Source organism: Dryobates pubescens, chromosome 9, assembly GCF_014839835.1.
Source record: "Dryobates pubescens isolate bDryPub1 chromosome 9, bDryPub1.pri, whole genome shotgun sequence".
Classification (NCBI taxonomy): domain Eukaryota; kingdom Metazoa; phylum Chordata; class Aves; order Piciformes; family Picidae; genus Dryobates; species Dryobates pubescens.
In genome coordinates, this window is record NC_071620.1 from 43,443,323 (window position 1) to 43,458,539 (window position 15,217).

Here is a 15,217-nt window from a genome sequence, read left to right on the forward strand (position 1 = left end):
CTGTATTGATAATGATATCTATAGCTAGAGAGATGTTTAGAGCTGCACTGATATCTAGGTATCAATACCTAGAGAGCTATCTGGAGCTTTATTGATATCTATAGCTAGAGGGCTATCTGGAGCTCTATTGATACCTAGATATCTATAGCTAGAGAGCTATCTGGAGCTCTATTGATATCTATAGCTAGAAAGGTATCCAGAGCTGTATTGATAAGCAGATATCTATAGCTGGAGAGATACCCAGGGCTATATTGATAACAATACCAATAGCTAGAGAGAGATTTAGAGAAGAGTTCTGGCTCTGAAGAGCTTCTTCCCCAGCTCCAGCCCAGCCCAGGGGTTCAAGGGTCCAAGGGCTCAAGGGAGGCTCAAAGGGGATTCAGAGGAGATTCAAGGGGTGAAGGATTCAAGGACTCACTGAATGGGTTGGGCTGGGAGGGACCTCCAAGCTCATCCAGCCCCAGCCCCCTGCCATGGGCAGGGACCCCTCCCACCAGCCCAGGCTGCTCAGGGCCTCATCCAGCCTGGCCTCCAACACCCCCAGGGAGGAGGCAGCCACAGCCTCCTGGGCAGCCTGAGCCAGGAGCTCTCTGCCCAGGAAGTGACAGAATGTCTTTGGAGATTTAATCTCAGAAGCATAATGGCTGAGGCTGGAAGGGACCTTAGGAGATCTTCCACTCCCACCCCCTTGCCTCGGGCAGGGACGCCTCTCAGCTAGACTCAGCTGCCCAAACCCTCACCCAGCCTGGCCTGGAACACCTCTCCCTCTCCTCCTTCCTCTCCCTCTCCTCCTTCCTCTCCCTCTTTCCTTTCTCTCTTCTCCTTCCTCTCCCTCTCTCCTCCTTCCTCTCCCTCTCCTCCTCCCTTTCCCTCTCCTCCTTCCTCTCCCTCTCCTCCTCCCTTTCCCTCTCCTCCTTCCTCTCCCTCTCCTCCTCCCTTTCCCTCTCCTCCTTCCTCTCCCTCTCCTCCTCCCTTTCCCTCTCCTCCTTCCTCTCCCTCTCCTCCTTCCTTTCCCTCTCCTCCTTCCTCTCCCTCTCCTCCTTCCTCTCCCTCTCCTCCTTCCTCTCCCTCTCCTCTTTCCCTCTCCTCCTTCCTCTCCCTCTCCTCCTCCCTTTCCCTCTCCTCCTTCCTCTCCCTCTCCTCCTCCCTTTCCCTCTCCTCCTTCCTCTCCCTCTCCTCCTTCCTTTCCCTCTCCTCCTTCCTTTCCCTCTTCTCCTCCTCTTTCTTCCTCTCCTCCTCCTCCTCTCTCCCTCTCCTCCTGCTTTCTCCCTCTTCTCTCCTCCTCTCCCTCCTCTTTCTCCCTCTCCATCCCTTTTTTACCAGTCCTTCCTCTGACGTGCCAGCCTGGCCCCTGGCTGAGGTCGAAAGGCTTCAGCAGTCGAATCCTCCTCCCCTCCACCTGAATTCTTCCCCCCTCCACCTCTTCCTCTCCCCTGCTCTGCTTTGTGCTTGGTGTTCTTCATCCTGTGCCTCGATGCTCACTGATATCCTTCATCCCTGGGCTGCTCCAGATGAATTCCCAGGCTGGATGAAGATGGCATGGGGGGCAGGGGAGGCAGGGGGGAGGGAGGGGGTTTCTATTCTTTGCAGCAGCAAAAAGACTTCAATTCTTTTGACAGAAATCCAGGAAGCTTCCACCTGCGAGCGAGCGAATGAATGAATGAATGAGGGGAAGAGGACCCTGCCAGGATGCGATCGCTGTTATCAGCCTCCCCCGCCGCAACCCGATGCCGTCCCGAGCACCCTCAGGAATCCACCCGATAGCCCCAGGCCGAGCCGAGGCTCCGCAGCTTTGTGTGGGACGGAACAAAGCTCTGGCTGCTGGAGCCGCTCCGGGCTGCGCTCCGGGGCTGCCGTGCCCCCGGCTCGGCAGCAGCTCCTCTGCTTGCCAGGGGGAAGCGGCACCGCAGATGGCCCCAGATAGGCAGCAATGGTAATGGGGAAATGATCTGCTCCGGGCAGGGGGAGAACTGGGGGGCGGCTGAGTTCCCACGGGCAGGCAGCTGGGAGCGGGGGAAGCAGGGGGGTCCTAGAGATTCCCAGGGGATCAGGGATGTCCTACAGGCTCCTCTGGGATCAGGGGGTCCCACAGGCTCCATGGGGATCAGGGGTGTCCCACAGACTCCTCTGCAGCCTTCCTGCAGGATGCCCTCAGGCCCTGGCAGCAGCTCTGAGGTGCCCCTGGAGCCTTCTCCTCTGCAGGCTGCACAGCCCCAGCTCCCTCAGCCTGTGCTCCCAGCAGAGCTGCTGCAGCCCTGGCAGCAGCCTTGTGGCCTCCCCTGGGCTCTCTGCAGCAGCTCTGTGGCCTCCTCCTGATGCCCTTGAGCAGCTCTCAGAGCACTGCAGCCCGACCCTCACCCCAGCAGACACCTCCAGCCTGCTGTGGTGCCTCAGTACCAACCATTCCCCCTTGATCCTAAGGTGGAGAAAAGAGTTCTAAGGCACAGAGCATCCAAGGTGCAGCAGCATTTCAGTCTGAAAGGTCTGGGTCCTGGACTTGACGGTCCTAGAGGTGTTTCCCAACCTCAAGAAGCAACTTCCATCAGCAGTGGCCAGCAGGCAGAGGTTTCAGCAGGTCCTGTTGGGACAGGAGAAGGCTTTGATGGGTTTGAAGAAGGGGAATCACACAGAGCCCCAAAATGCCAGGGGGGAAGGGACCCCAAGGACCATCTGGCCCAACCTCTGTGGCTAACAGCGGGGTTGCAATGAGCTGGTCCAGCACCCTGGCTGAGTCCCCAGGGCAGGGGACACCACTGCTGCCCTCGGGGCAGGGGGCCAGTGTCTGACTCCTCTCATGGGGGACAGCCTCCTGCAGGAGCTCCATGGCAGCCTCCCCAAGAGCAGAGAGGAGGAGGAAATTGTTTTCTGCTGAGGGTGGTGAGACCCTGGCCCAGGCTGCCCAGGGAGGTGGTTGATGTCCCTCCCCTGGCCCCAGCTCACTTGGGGCTCTGGGCATCTTCCAGCTGCAGGATGCTGAAGGGACTGGAACATCTCTGCTAGGAAGAAAGGCTGAGCCCTGGGGCTGCTTAGTGTGGAAGAGAGAAAGCTGAGAGCAGACCTGAGCAATGTCTGCCAGCAGCTGAGGGGTGGGGGGCAGGAGGAAGCTGCCAGGCTCTGCTTGGTGGTGTCCAGCCAGAGGACAAGGGGCAAGGGACACCAACTGGAACCCAGGAGCTTCCACCTCAGCAGGAGAAACTTCTTTGGGGTGAGGCTGCTGGGGGCCTGGAGCAGGCTGCCCGGAGAGGTTGTGGAGTCTCCTTGTCTGGAGCCTTCCCAGCCCTGCCTGGATGTGTTCTGTGTGCCCTGTGCTGGGCTCTGTGCTGTGCTCCGGCAGGGGGCTGGCACAGGGGGCTGGCGCAGGGGGCTGGCACAGGGGGCTGGCACAGGGGGCTGGCACAGGGGGCTGGCACAGGGGGCTGGCCCTGGAGGCTCCCCGGGGTCGCTCTCAGCCCTGGCCTGGATGTGTTCTGTGTGCCCTGTGCTGGGCTCTGTGCTGTGCTCCGGCAGGGGGCTGGCAGAGGGGGCTGGCAGAGGGGGCTGGCAGAGGGGGCTGCCACTGGGGGCTGCCACTGGGGGCTCTCCGCGGTCGCTCCCCGCGCTGCCGCCACCGCCCCTCCCCCGGCCCCGCCCCCTCGCTCGGGCCGGGCCCCGCCCCCTCGCTCGGGCCGGGCCCCGCCCCCTCGCTCGGGCCGGGCCCCGCCCCCTCGCTCGGGCCGGGCCCCGCCCCCTCGCTCGGGCCGGGCCCCGCCCCCTCCCTCGGGCCGGGCCCCGCCGCCGCCGCCGCCGCCGCCGCTTCCTCCCTCCCGGCGTCAGGCGCCGGCGGCCGTGGCCGTGCGCGGGCGGCGGGCGCGGAGCGCGGGCCCGGCGGCGGGGGCGCCCCCAAGATGGCTGCCGGCATCCCGCTGCGCCCCGTGCCGCGCAGCAGCCAGCGCAGAGCGGCCTACTACAGCGGCGCGGCCGCGCAGCAGCGACACAGCAGGTACGCGCCGGGCCCGGCCTGCCCCCGCCGCCGGCAGCCCGCTCCCCGCGCCGGGCCTGCCCCCCGCCCGCTGCGGGCCGCTGCCGCCCGGGCACCGCCAGCGCCCGGGCACCGCCGCCTCCCGTCCCATCCCGGCCCGCCCGCCCGCTGCAGGCCGGCGCCCGCAGCCCCCTGGCGCTGCCAGGCCTCCGCCCCTCCGCTCCCTGACGCCACCGGATCCCATCCCGTCCTCTCCGCCCCCTCCTGTCCCCCGCCCGCTGCGGGCCGGCGCCGGCCGCTCCCTGGCACCGGCAGCTCCCTGGCTCCGCCGGCTCCCGTCCTGTCCGTCCCCCCCGTTCCGCCCCCCGGCCGGTGCCAGGAGCCCTCGGCACTGCCGGGCCTCCGCCCCTCCGCTCCCTGACACTGCCGGGGCCGGTCCGTCCCTTCCTGTCCCCCGCCCGGGGCAGTGCCGGGCCGGTGCCGGCTGCCGTTGGCGCAGCGGGGCCGGGCCGGTGCCGCAGGACCCCCGGTGCCCGCAGGATGCTCTGGCAGCCGCCCCGGGGCCCTGCCCGCTGCCCGCCCGCGGGGGCGGCCGCGGCGCCGAGCCTCAGCGGCTGCCCGGGGCGGCAGGGGCTGGGCTGCCGGGCAGGGGGCTCGGGGTCGGTGCGGTGGTTGTGGGCAAGGATTGGAGTTCAGGAGGTTCAACAAGACCAAGGGCAAGGCCCTGCAGCTGGCTCAGGGCAATGCCAGGCAGTGATAGAGGCTGGGCAGGGACTGGCTGAGAGCAGCCCTGCAGGAAAGGCCTTGGGGGTGCTGGGGGAGGAGAAGCTCCACAGGAGCCAGCAGTGAGCAGCCCAGAGAGCCCAGCAGAGCCTGGGCTGCAGCAAGAGAAGTGTGGCCAGCAGGGCCAGGGAGGGGATTCTGCCCCTCTGCTCCACTCTGCTGAGACCACAGCTGCAGCTCTGGGGCCAGCTCTGGAGCCTCTGTGCCAGGAAGGCTCTGGAGGGGCTGGAAGGTGTCCAGAGCAGGGCCAGGAGGAGGAGCAGAGGGCTGGAGCTGCTCTGCTGTGAGCACAGACTGAGGGAGCTGGGGTTGTGCAGGTGAAGGGATGGGGGTCTGGGACACCTCTGAGGGGGGCAGGACTCAGGCCTGGGACAGGGAGCCAGCAATGGGCACTGGCAGCCCAGAAGCAGCTGAGCTGCCCTTGGCCTTCTGGGCTGCCAGTGCCCATTGCCAGAGGTGGAGGGAGAGGATCCTGCCCCTCTGCTCTGGGGTGTCAGGGAGGGACAGCACTGGGGGGGCTGGAGCAGCACTAGAAGTGGGGAGATGGAGCTTGGCTGTGAGGAAGAAGTTGTTGCCCATGAGGGTGGTGAGAGCCTGGCACAGGCTGCCCAGGGAGGTGGTGGCAGCCTCCTGCCTGGAGGTGTTTGCAGCCAGGCTGGAGGTGGCTGTGAGCTGTGGGGTGAGGTGTCCCTGGCCGTGGGGCTGGCTGAGCCTTGGGGTCCCTCCCAGCCCTGGCAGCTCTGGGAGCGAAACAGCTGCAGGTTTCCTTCAGAGACACCAAACTGGGAGCCCCTGGAGAGCTCTGCCAGGGCTTGGAGCAGGGGCTGGAGGAGGTTCCTGGGCTCCCCATCGCTCCCACACACTTCGTGGGCATCCTGCTGGTGTTGGTCAGTCCCTGCCTGGGCAGTGCTTGGAGTTCCAGAACCTCATCCAGGGCAGGATTCCCTCTCTGGCTGCTTTCCCTCCCCCTCCTGCCCCCCCTGGCTGCTTTCCTTCCCCCTCCTGCCCCCCCTGGCTGCTTTCCTTCCCCCTCCTGCCCCCCCTGGCTGCTTTCCTTCCCCCTCCTGCCCCCCCTGGCTGCTTTCCTTCCCCCTCCTGCCCCCCCTGGCTGCTTTCCTTCCCCCTCCTGCCCCCCCTGGCTGCTTTCCTTCCCCCTCCTGCCCCCCCTGGCTGCTTTCCTTCCCCCTCCTGCCCCCCCTGGCTGCTTTCCTTCCCCCTCCTGCCCCCCCTGGCTGCTTTCCTTCCCCCTCCTGCCCCCCCTGGCTGCTTTCCTTCCCCCTCCTGCACCCCCTGGCTGCTTTCCTTCCCCCTCCTGCCCCCCCTGGCTGCTTTCCTTCCCCCTCCTGCCCCCCCCGGCTGCTTTCCTTCCCCCTCCTGCCCCCCCCGGCTGCTTTCCTTCCCCCTCCTGCCCCCCCCGGCTGCTTTCCTTCCCCCTCCTGCCCCCCCTGGCTGCTTTCCCTCCCCCTCCTGCCCCCCCTGGCTGCTTTCCCTCCCCCTCCTGCCCCCCTGCAGGCCTTTTCCTGCTCCCCTGCCCGGCTGGGACTGGGTCAGAGGTGCTTGGTGAGTGGGGGCAGGGAGCCCCCGCGGTGTTCAGCTGGCACTGCCCCCTGCTGAGCCTGCTGCTGGCCCAGGCCCCCCTGGGGCTGCAGGAGCTGCCCAGGCTGGTGCTGGGCTGGCTGCAGCTGTGCTGCTCTGCTCTCCCTGCCAGGTACCAGCTGGAGGATGAGGCCTCCCACCTGGATGAGATGCCCCTCATGATGTCAGAGGAGGGCTTTGAGAACGATGAGAGTGACTACCACACCCTGCCCAGGGCCAGGGTTGCCCAGAGGAGGAGAGGCCTGGAGTGGTTCATCTGTGGGGGCTGGAAGTTCCTCTGCACCAGGTGTGTGGCCTCCCAGGGCCCTGGGTGCCTGCAGCAGGTGGAGTGGCGGCTGGGGGAGAGGCTGGGGGGAGAGGCTGGGGGGAGAGGCTGGGGGAGAGGCTGGGGGGAGAGGCTGGGGGGAGAGGCTGGGGGAGGCTGGGGGGGGAGGCTGGGGGAGAGGCTGGGGGGAGAGGCTGGGGGAGGCTGGGGGGAGAGGCTGGGGGAGGCTGGGGGGGGAGGCTGGGGGGAGAGGCTGGGGGAGAGGCTGGGGGAGGTGGAGCCCTCATGTTGAGATGAGCTGGGAATAGGGAGGGAGTGAAGAGCCTCCTGGAGCAGGATGGGTTAGAGGCTGAGCTGTTGGAGAGCAGCTCTGGGGAAAGGGGCCTTGGGGTGCTGGTGGCCAAAAGGGTGCCCAGGGGCCAGCAGTGTGCCCTGGGGGCCAGGAAGGCCAAGGGCAGCCTGGGCTGCATTAGAAGGGCTGTGGTGAGGAGGTCAGAGAGGGTCTCCTGCCCCTCTGCTCTGCCCTGCTGGGGCCACAGCTGGGATCTGGTGTCCAGCTCTGGGCCCCTCAGCTCCAGCAGCACCTCGGGGAGAGCCCAGCCCAGGGGCACAGAGCTGCTGCAGGCAGGGGAACATCTCCTGTGAGGCCAGGCTGAGGCAGCTGGGAGCAGAGCAGCCTGGGGGTGCCCTCAGTGCTGGGCATCAGGATGTGCAGGGCTGGAGCCAGGCTCTGCTCAGGGATGGCCAAGGGCAGCACCAGGGGCGCTGGGTGCCAGCTGCAGCAGAGGAGGTGCCAGGGGAACAGGAGGGGAGGGTGGCAGAGCCTGGAGCAGGCTGCCCGGGGGGGTGTGGAGCCTCCTGCCCTGGCTGTGTCCTGCCCGGGCCGGGGGCCGGGCTGCCTGCCCCGGGCCGTACCCTGTGCCGTGCCGGGCCGTGCCGTGCCGGCTGCCCCGTGCCGGGCCGTGCCCTGTGCCGGGCCGGAGGTGCGGAGCGCCCCCCGGGGCCGTGCCGGGCCGGGCCGGGCCGGAGGTGCGGAGCGCCCCCCGGGGCCGTGCCGGGCCGTGCCGGGCCGGAGGTGCGGAGCGCCCCCCGGGGCCGTGCCGGGCCGTGCCGTGCCGGGCCGGAGGTGCGGAGCGCCCCCCGGGGCCGTGCCGTGCCGGGCCGGAGGTGCGGAGCCCCCCCCGGGGCCGGGCCGTGCCGGGCCGGAGGTGCGGAGCCCCCCCCCGGGGCCGTGCCGTGCCGGGCCGGAGGTGCGGAGCGCCCCCCGGGGCCGTGCCCTGCCTTGCAGCTGTGCCGAGTGGCTGCTGGCCGCCTGCCGGCGGCGGAAGGAGCTGAGGGCTCGCACCGTCTGGCTGGGCTGCCCCGAGAAGTGCGAGGAGAAGTACCCCAGGAACGCCATCAAGAACCAGAAGTACAACATCTTCACCTTCATCCCCGGGGTGAGGCTGCAGCAGCTCTGCCCCTGCCCCTTCCCATCCTGCCCCTGCCCATCCTGCCCCAGCAGCTCTGCCCCTGCCCCTGCCCATCCTGCCCCAGCAGCTCTGCCCCTTCCCCTGCCCATCCTGCCCCAGCAGCTCTGCCCCTGCCCCTTCCCATCCTGCCCCAGCAGCTCTGCCCCTGCCCCTGCCCCTTCCCATCCTGCCCCAGCAGCTCTTCCCCTGCCCCTTCCCCTGCCCATCCTGCCCCAGCAGCTCTGCCCCTGCCCCTTCCCATCCTGCCCCAGCAGCTCTTCCCCTGCCCCTTCCCCTGCCCATCCTGCCCCAGCAGCTCTGCCCCTGCCCCTTCCCATCCTGCCCCAGCAGCTCTTCCCCTGCCCCTGCCCCTGCCCATCCTGCCCCAGCAGCTCTGCCCCTGCCCATCCTGCCCCAGCAGCTCTGCCCCTGCCCTCTCCCATCCCAGCTCAGCAGTGTGGATCTGCTTCCCTGGGGAGGGGGCAGTTGGGGCTGGGGGCTTCTGGAGCTGCCTCAGCTGACCTGCAGGGTGGGAGGGTTGGGGGGGGTTGATCAATCTGGGGTAACCTTTCCATGTGCTCCTCTGGGTCCCTTCCAGGTGCCCTTGGCCTGGTGTCTGCTGCCCAGCAGCGGAGGCCTCTGGGTGTGGTGGTGTGGCTGTGCTGGGCACAGAGCCTCTGTTCTGTCTTTGCCCATCCTCATCCCCCTCCTCCCCCCCAGGTTTTGTATGAGCAGTTCAAGTTCTTCCTGAACCTCTACTTCCTGGTGGTGTCCTGCTCCCAGTTTGTGCCAGCACTGAAGATTGGCTACCTCTACACCTACTGGGCTCCCCTGGTGAGCAGAGGGGTGGCTGGCTGCTGAGGAGGAGCTTCAGCCCAGCTGGGAAGCTGCTCTGGTGGTGCTGGGAGCTTGGCCAAGAAGCCCAAAGGTCTCCTGGGGGCAGCAGGAAGAGTGGGGCCAGAAGGATGAGGAAGGTTCTGCTGCCCCTCTGCTCTGCCCTGCTGAGGCCACAGTGCTGGGCTGCCAGTTCCAGAGGGACAGGGAGCTGCTGGGGGGGCTCCAGGGGAGGCTGTGAGGGTGCTGAGGGGCCTGGGAACAGCTGGGTGAGAGCCCTGGGGGTGGTCAGCCTGGAGGGGAGAAGGCTGAGAGGGATCTGAGCAGTGGCTGCAGAGGCTGAGGGGTGGGGGGCAAGGAGAGGCCAGGCCCTGCTTGGTGCTCCCCAAAGACAGGACAAGGGGCAGTGGGCACAGGCTGGAGCCCAGGGGCCTCCACCTCAGCAGGAGGAGAAACTGCTTGGGTGTGAGGCTGCTGGAGCCTGGGGCAGGCTGCCCAGGGGGTGTGGAGTCTCCTCTGGAGCCTCTCAGGCCTCACCTGGCTGTGCTCTGGGGGCCCTGCCCTGGCAGGGGGCTGGGGCTGGCTGAGCCCTGGAGCCCCCTCCAGCCCCTGCCATCCTGTGTGTGCAGCAGGAGGGAAGTGCCTCTGGCAGCTGGGCTCTCCCTAGAGCTGCCCTTGCTCCCTGCTTGCCTCCCCTCCTCTCCTGGCTTCCTTTGGAGCACTGAGCCCTCAGCAGCACTCCCCTGGGCCTCTCCTCGAGCCCCCTGCTCCTGCCTCAGGTTTCCTGAGGGCTGGTAATTGTCCTCTCCCTTTGTCAGCCTGTGCTGGGGGGTGGGGGGCAGGTTGCCAGCCCTGCTCCCATCATTGGGAATCCTCCTCTTGCTTGTGAGCAGCTCAGGGCCTTCTGCAGCCTTCCTCCCAGCCCAGGCTTAGCAAGCACAGGGAATGAGGCGTTGCTGGGGGGAAGCCCAGGGGGCTCAGACTGCCCCCCAGGGCTGCTGCAGGGCAGGCATGAGGCAGCTGGGGCAGAGGGGCTTGCTGCCAGCTCCAGAGGGGAGATGCTCTGCACTGGCTGCATTGCTCTGCTCTCAGGAGTTGAGCCCTGGGAGGCTGCCCTGGAGCTTCCTCAGCCCTCTGTGCCCACCCAGCCCAGGGCTGCTGCTGCTGCAGCCACACAGATCACTTCCAGCCCAAGCCAGAGGTGCACAGCAGGAAGGCTTTGCCCATCAGCATGTTTGAACCTCTGCTACTTGAGCAGCAAAGCAGATCAGGAGATCTTCCTGACCTCAGTGCTGGGTGCTGAGCAGCTCCCCAGGAGCCAGCAGTGCCTCCTGCAGCCCTCAGGCAGCTGTGTGCTGGCTGCAGCCAGAGCAGGGTGGGCAGAGGGCAGGAGAGGAGATCCTGCCCCTGGGCTCTGCTCAGACCTCACCTCCAACCCTGCCCCTGGGCTCTGCTCTGCTCAGACCTCACCTCCAACCCTGCCCCTGGGCTCTGCTCTGCTCAGACCTCACCTCCAACCCTGCCTCCAGCCCTGCTGTCCCCAGCAGCAGCAGGACACAGAGCTGCTGCAGAGAGCCCAGGGGAGGCCACAAGGCTGCTGCCAGGGCTGCAGCAGCTCTGCTGGGAGCACAGGCTGAGGGAGCTGGGGCTGTGCAGCCTGCAGAGGAGAAGGCTCCAGGGGCACCTCAGAGCTGCTGCCAGCCCCTGAAGGCATCCTGCAGGAAGGCTGCAGAGGGACTTTGGCTGAGGGGGGCTGGAGCCAGGCCCAGGGGCAATGGTTTGGAGCTGAGGCAGAGCAGGCTCAGGCTGCAGCTGAGGAAGAAGCTCTTCAGTGCCAGGCTGCTGAGGCTCTGGCACAGGCTGCCCAGGGAGGCTGTGGCTGCCTCCTGCCTGGGGGTGCTGCAGGCCAGGCTGGATGAGGCCCTGAGCAGCTGAGCCTGGCTGGGAGCTGTCCCTGGGCATGGAGGGAGGTTGGAGCAGAGCTCTGAGCTGCCCCCAGCCTGAGCCCCTCTGTGGTCATTGACTGTGTCGAATGCTCAGGGGAGAGCTCCTTGGTTTAAGGCCTCACAGAGAGTGAAGCAGAGCAAACACCCTCAGGCTGAGCTCTTCCTGCAGTGCTGCTGGGTGTCTGTGGGGCAGCCCTGGGGCAGCCCTCAGCCCCAGCCCCCCTCCTCCCTTGCAGGGCTTCGTCCTGACGGTCACAGTGGTGCGGGAGGCCGTGGATGAGTTCCGGCGCTACAAGAGGGACAAGGAGATGAACTCCCAGCTCTACAGCAAGCTGACAGTGAGAGGTGAGCAGAAGCAGCTGCATCAGGACCCCTCCCCAAGGCTTCATTCCTTCCCTTGCTCCCTTCTCTGCACATTTGCAGCCTCCCAGCTCCGCTCCTCGGGGTGGAAGTGGCCCCGGGCTAAAGCGAAGAGCTGGGCTGGGGGAGGTGCAGTGAGGCCTCAGGATCCATCCAGGCTGGGGGTGAGGAGAGGGAGAGAGGGCAGAGGGGAGCTGGGCAGCAGCCAGCAACGGGCACTGCCAGCCCAGAAGGCCAAGGGCAGCCCAAAGGCCTTCTGGGCTGTCAGTGCCCATTGCCAGAGGTGGAGAGAGAGGATCCTGCCCCTCTGCTCTGCTCTGGGGAGACCTCTCCTGCAGGGCTGTGTCCACAGGCAGGACCTGGAGCTGATGGAGAGGGCCCAGAGGAGGCCACCAAGGTGCTGAGGGGGCTGGAGAGCCTCTGCCATGGGCACAGGCTGAGGGGGCTGGGGCTGTGCAGCCTGCAGGGGAGAAGGCTGCAGGCAGAGCTCAGAGCAGCCTGCCAGGGCCTGCAGGGAGCTGCAAGCAGGCTGCAGGGCCAGGCCCAGGGGCAGAGGTTGGGAATGAGAGCAGAGCAGATGGAGCTTGGCTGTGAGGAACACAGGGTCCCAGCTGGGACTCCCCTGGGGGGCTCAGCCCTGTGGCAGCTTCTTGTGCAGAGACTGAGGCTCAGCCTTCCAGATCCCTTCCCCTGGGAAGGTTCCCTGTGGAAGTTCCATGTGGGTGGCTGGGGAGGTTCTGCTGCCTTCAGTGACCTGTGGAAGCTCCTGTCATGGGCAGGGCTGGGTGTGCAGCTTGTGGCTCACTTGCTGCTGCTGCTCTCTCCTCTGCCTGCCCCTGGTTACCTTCCCTCTCCTCTCTCTCTGCCCCCAGGCAAAGTGCAGGTGAAGAGCTCAGACATCCAGGTTGGAGACCTCATCATCGTGGAAAAGGTTGAGCCCCTGAAAGCTGTTCTGAGCGAGCTTGCAGAGTGGTGGTTGGGTAGGGAGAGATTGGTTTCCTTGCTGGGTCATTGATGATGGCAATCATTGCCCTGTTGAGGTGCTGATGAGCCTGGGAGCCAAAGCAGTGCCCTGCCCCCACCTCTGCCCCTTCCCTCCCCCCTGCTGTTGGTGCTTTCCCCTTCCCTCCCCTTCATTCCTTCCCTGCCTCCTCTCCAGGATGCCTACACCCAGGTCCCCCCTGGGTCACCTCTCTCCCCTCCTTCTCTCTCTATTTTCCTCTACTTTGGACTCTTCTGTCCCTTTCTCCTCCCCCTCCCCTTCCTTCTTGTCTGCTCCCTGTACCTGATACCCTTCAGGCCCTGTCTGAGCACCACCTTCTAGCCCAGGCAAGGTGATGGAGCTGCTCAGGTGGGAAAGACCTCAGAGGTCATCAGGTTGAGGCCCCCCCAGCCCTGGAGATCTTCAGGGGGAGGCTGGAGAAGGCTGTGAGCAACCTGCTGTAGGGGAGGATGTCCCTGCTGGGTGCAGGGGGTTGGGTGGCCCCTGGGGGTCCCTTCCAGCCCAAACCATTCTGTGACCCCCCAAGGTCCCTTCCAGCCCATCCCATGGTTTGTAAACCCCTGACCCCTCCTTCAGCTGGTCAGAGTCACAGAGTGGCTCAGGCTGGCAGGGAGCTCAGAGCTCCAACCTCCCTCCATACCCAGGGACAGCTCCCAGCCAGGCTCAGCTGCTCAGGGCCTCATCCAGCCTGGCCTGCAGCACCCCCAGGCAGGAGGCAGCCACAGCCTCCCTGGGCAGCCTGTGCCAGAGCCTCAGCAGCCTGGCACTGAAGAGCTTCCTCCCCAGCCCTGCTCTGCCTCCAGCACTGGTCCCTTCCCTGCTGGTTTTGGGGTGCTGGCCAAGTGCTGTCACTTGCCTCCAAGTCTGTGGGCACCAAGCCAGGCAGCTGGAAGCTGGGCAGTGGATTTGAGTCAGGGCTGGCAGGCAGGCTGCAGAGCCCTGCAGCTCATCTGTGGCAGGAGTGGGGCTCTGCCTAATTGCTGCTGTCAGGGCAGGAGAGGTTTGTGCAGAGCTGCAGCTGCCTCCCCCTGCCTCTGCTCTCCCTTCAGCAGGTCCCTGCTCCCTGGTGGGGGAGATGGGCTCAGACCTTCCTGCCTCAGCTGTCCTGGAGCTGGGCTCAGGCTGGGGTGGGTGGGTGGCCAGGTGAAGCTGCCAGGCTCTGCCTGCTGGTGCCCAGTGGTAGGACAAGGAACAAGGGACACAACCAGGAGGCTCCACCTCAGCAGGAGGAGAAACTTCCTTGGTGTGAGGCTGCTGGAGCCTGGAGCAGGCTGCCCAGAGAGGCTGTGGAGTCTCCTGCTCTGGAGGGCTCCCAGCCCCCCCTGGCTGTGTTTCTGGGTGCCCTGCTCTGGCAGAGGCTTGGCCTGGATGATCTCCAGAGCTGCCTCCCATGCTCTCCTCCTGCTGCCAGGGTTGTCCTCGGTGCAGTGTTTGCACACAGCCTCCCCAGGTGGGTTCTGCTCTCCTGTTCCCAGCCCGTGGGAGCTGTGTGGTGGTGGCCCAGGTGCTGCTGGTGGCCTCCCCAGGGGCAGCTGCCAGCAGCTGCTGCTCTTTGCTGGCTGCATCAGAGCTGAGTGGGAAGTGCTGGGAGCAGGCCTGCTTGGACCCAGTTGCAGTCCAAGGTGATGGAACTCACTGCACAGCTCAGTGGAAGTCACCTTTAGGACCCTTTGCCCTCACCTTTTTCCTTCCCCCCCCTTCTTTTCACCCTTTGCCACCTCTTTTTCCTCCCCTTTTCCCCTCTATTGCCCCCTTTCCCCTCCCCTCCCCTCTTGTGCTGCCCCCTTTCCCCCCCTCCCCTCTTGTGCTGCCCCCTTTCCCCTCCCCTCTTGTGCTGCCCCCTTTCCCTGCTCCCCAGGCAGTGACTCTCTCCCCCTCTCCCCCAGAACCAGCGCATCCCCTCGGACATGGTGTTCCTGAGGACATCAGAGAAGACAGGTGGGTGCTGGGGCCGGGTCCCTGCGCTGGGGCTGGGTTTGTGTGTGCCAGGGGGTGGCTGTTGGGTGGTGTTAGGGCTCTGCTGGCACCGTTGGCCAGGTCGGGGGGCGTCCCGGGGCCCGGGGCTGAGCCTCCTGGCGCAGGCAGGGCCAGGAGCGGCAGTTCCACACAGCTGCCCCCTGCCTGGCCGGGGTGGGAGGAGAGCAGCTCCCGGCCGGGGGTGGGAGGAGAGCAGCTCCCGGCCGGGGTGGGAGGAGAGCAGCTCCCGGCCGGGGGTGGGAGGAGAGCAGCTCCCGGCCGGGGGTGGGAGGAGAGCAGCTCCCGGCCGGGGGTGGGAGGAGAGCAGCTCCCGGCCGGGGGTGGGAGGAGAGCCGCTCCCGGCCGGGGGTGGGAGGAGAGCCGCTCCCGGCCGGGGGTGGGAGGAGAGCCGCTCCCGGCCGGGGGTGGGAGGAGAGCCGCTCCCGGCCGGGGGTGGGAGGAGAGCCGCTCCCGGCCGGGGGTGGGAGGAGAGCCGCTCCCGGCCGGGGGTGGGAGGAGAGCCGCTCCCGGCCGGGGGTGGGAGGAGAGCCGCTCCCGGCCGGGGGTGGGAGGAGAGCCGCTCCCGGCCGGGGGTGGGAGGAGAGCCGCTCCCGGCCGGGGGTGGGAGGAGAGCCGCTCCCGGCCGGGGGTGGGAGGAGAGCAGCTCCCGGCCGGGGGTGGGAGGAGAGCCGCTCCCGGCCGGGGGTGGGAGGAGAGCCGCTCCCGGCCGGGGGTGGGAGGAGAGCCGCTCCCGGCCGGGGGTGGGAGGAGAGCCGCTCCCGGCCGGGGGTGGGAGGAGAGCCGCTCCCGGCCGGGGGTGGGAGGAGAGCCGCTCCCGGCCGGGGGTGGGAGGAGAGCCGCTCCCGGCCGGGGGTGGGAGGAGAGCCGCTCCCGGCCGGGGGTGGGAGGAGAGCCGCTCCCGGCCGGGGGTTAGGGAGCCGCTCCCGGCCGGGGGTTAGGGAGCCGCTCCCGGCCGGGGGTTAGGGAGCCGCTCCCGGCCGGGGGTTAGGGAGCCGCTCCCGGCCGGGGGTTAGGGAGCCGCTCCCGGCCGGGGGTTAGGGAGCC

At 67.2% G+C, this 15,217-nt stretch overlaps 1 protein-coding gene across 3 annotated transcripts in view; it reads left to right on the forward strand.

The window, feature by feature from the left end:
* The first annotated feature begins 3,875 nt into the window (after positions 1–3,875).
* Positions 3,876–15,217, forward strand: part of ATP9B (ATPase phospholipid transporting 9B (putative)) — a 68,720-nt gene continuing 57,378 nt past the window's right edge. For all 3 annotated transcript variants that reach the window (XM_054164163.1, XM_054164164.1, XM_054164165.1), the window contains exons 1-7: positions 3,876–3,979; positions 6,450–6,623; positions 7,891–8,041; positions 8,774–8,887; positions 11,070–11,178; positions 12,066–12,124; positions 14,083–14,134. In XM_054164163.1, coding sequence (XP_054020138.1) covers positions 3,885–3,979; positions 6,450–6,623; positions 7,891–8,041; positions 8,774–8,887; positions 11,070–11,178; positions 12,066–12,124; positions 14,083–14,134 — 754 coding nt within the window. In that variant the 5' untranslated portion in view covers positions 3,876–3,884. The remainder of the gene's footprint in view (positions 3,980–6,449; positions 6,624–7,890; positions 8,042–8,773; positions 8,888–11,069; positions 11,179–12,065; positions 12,125–14,082; positions 14,135–15,217) is intronic.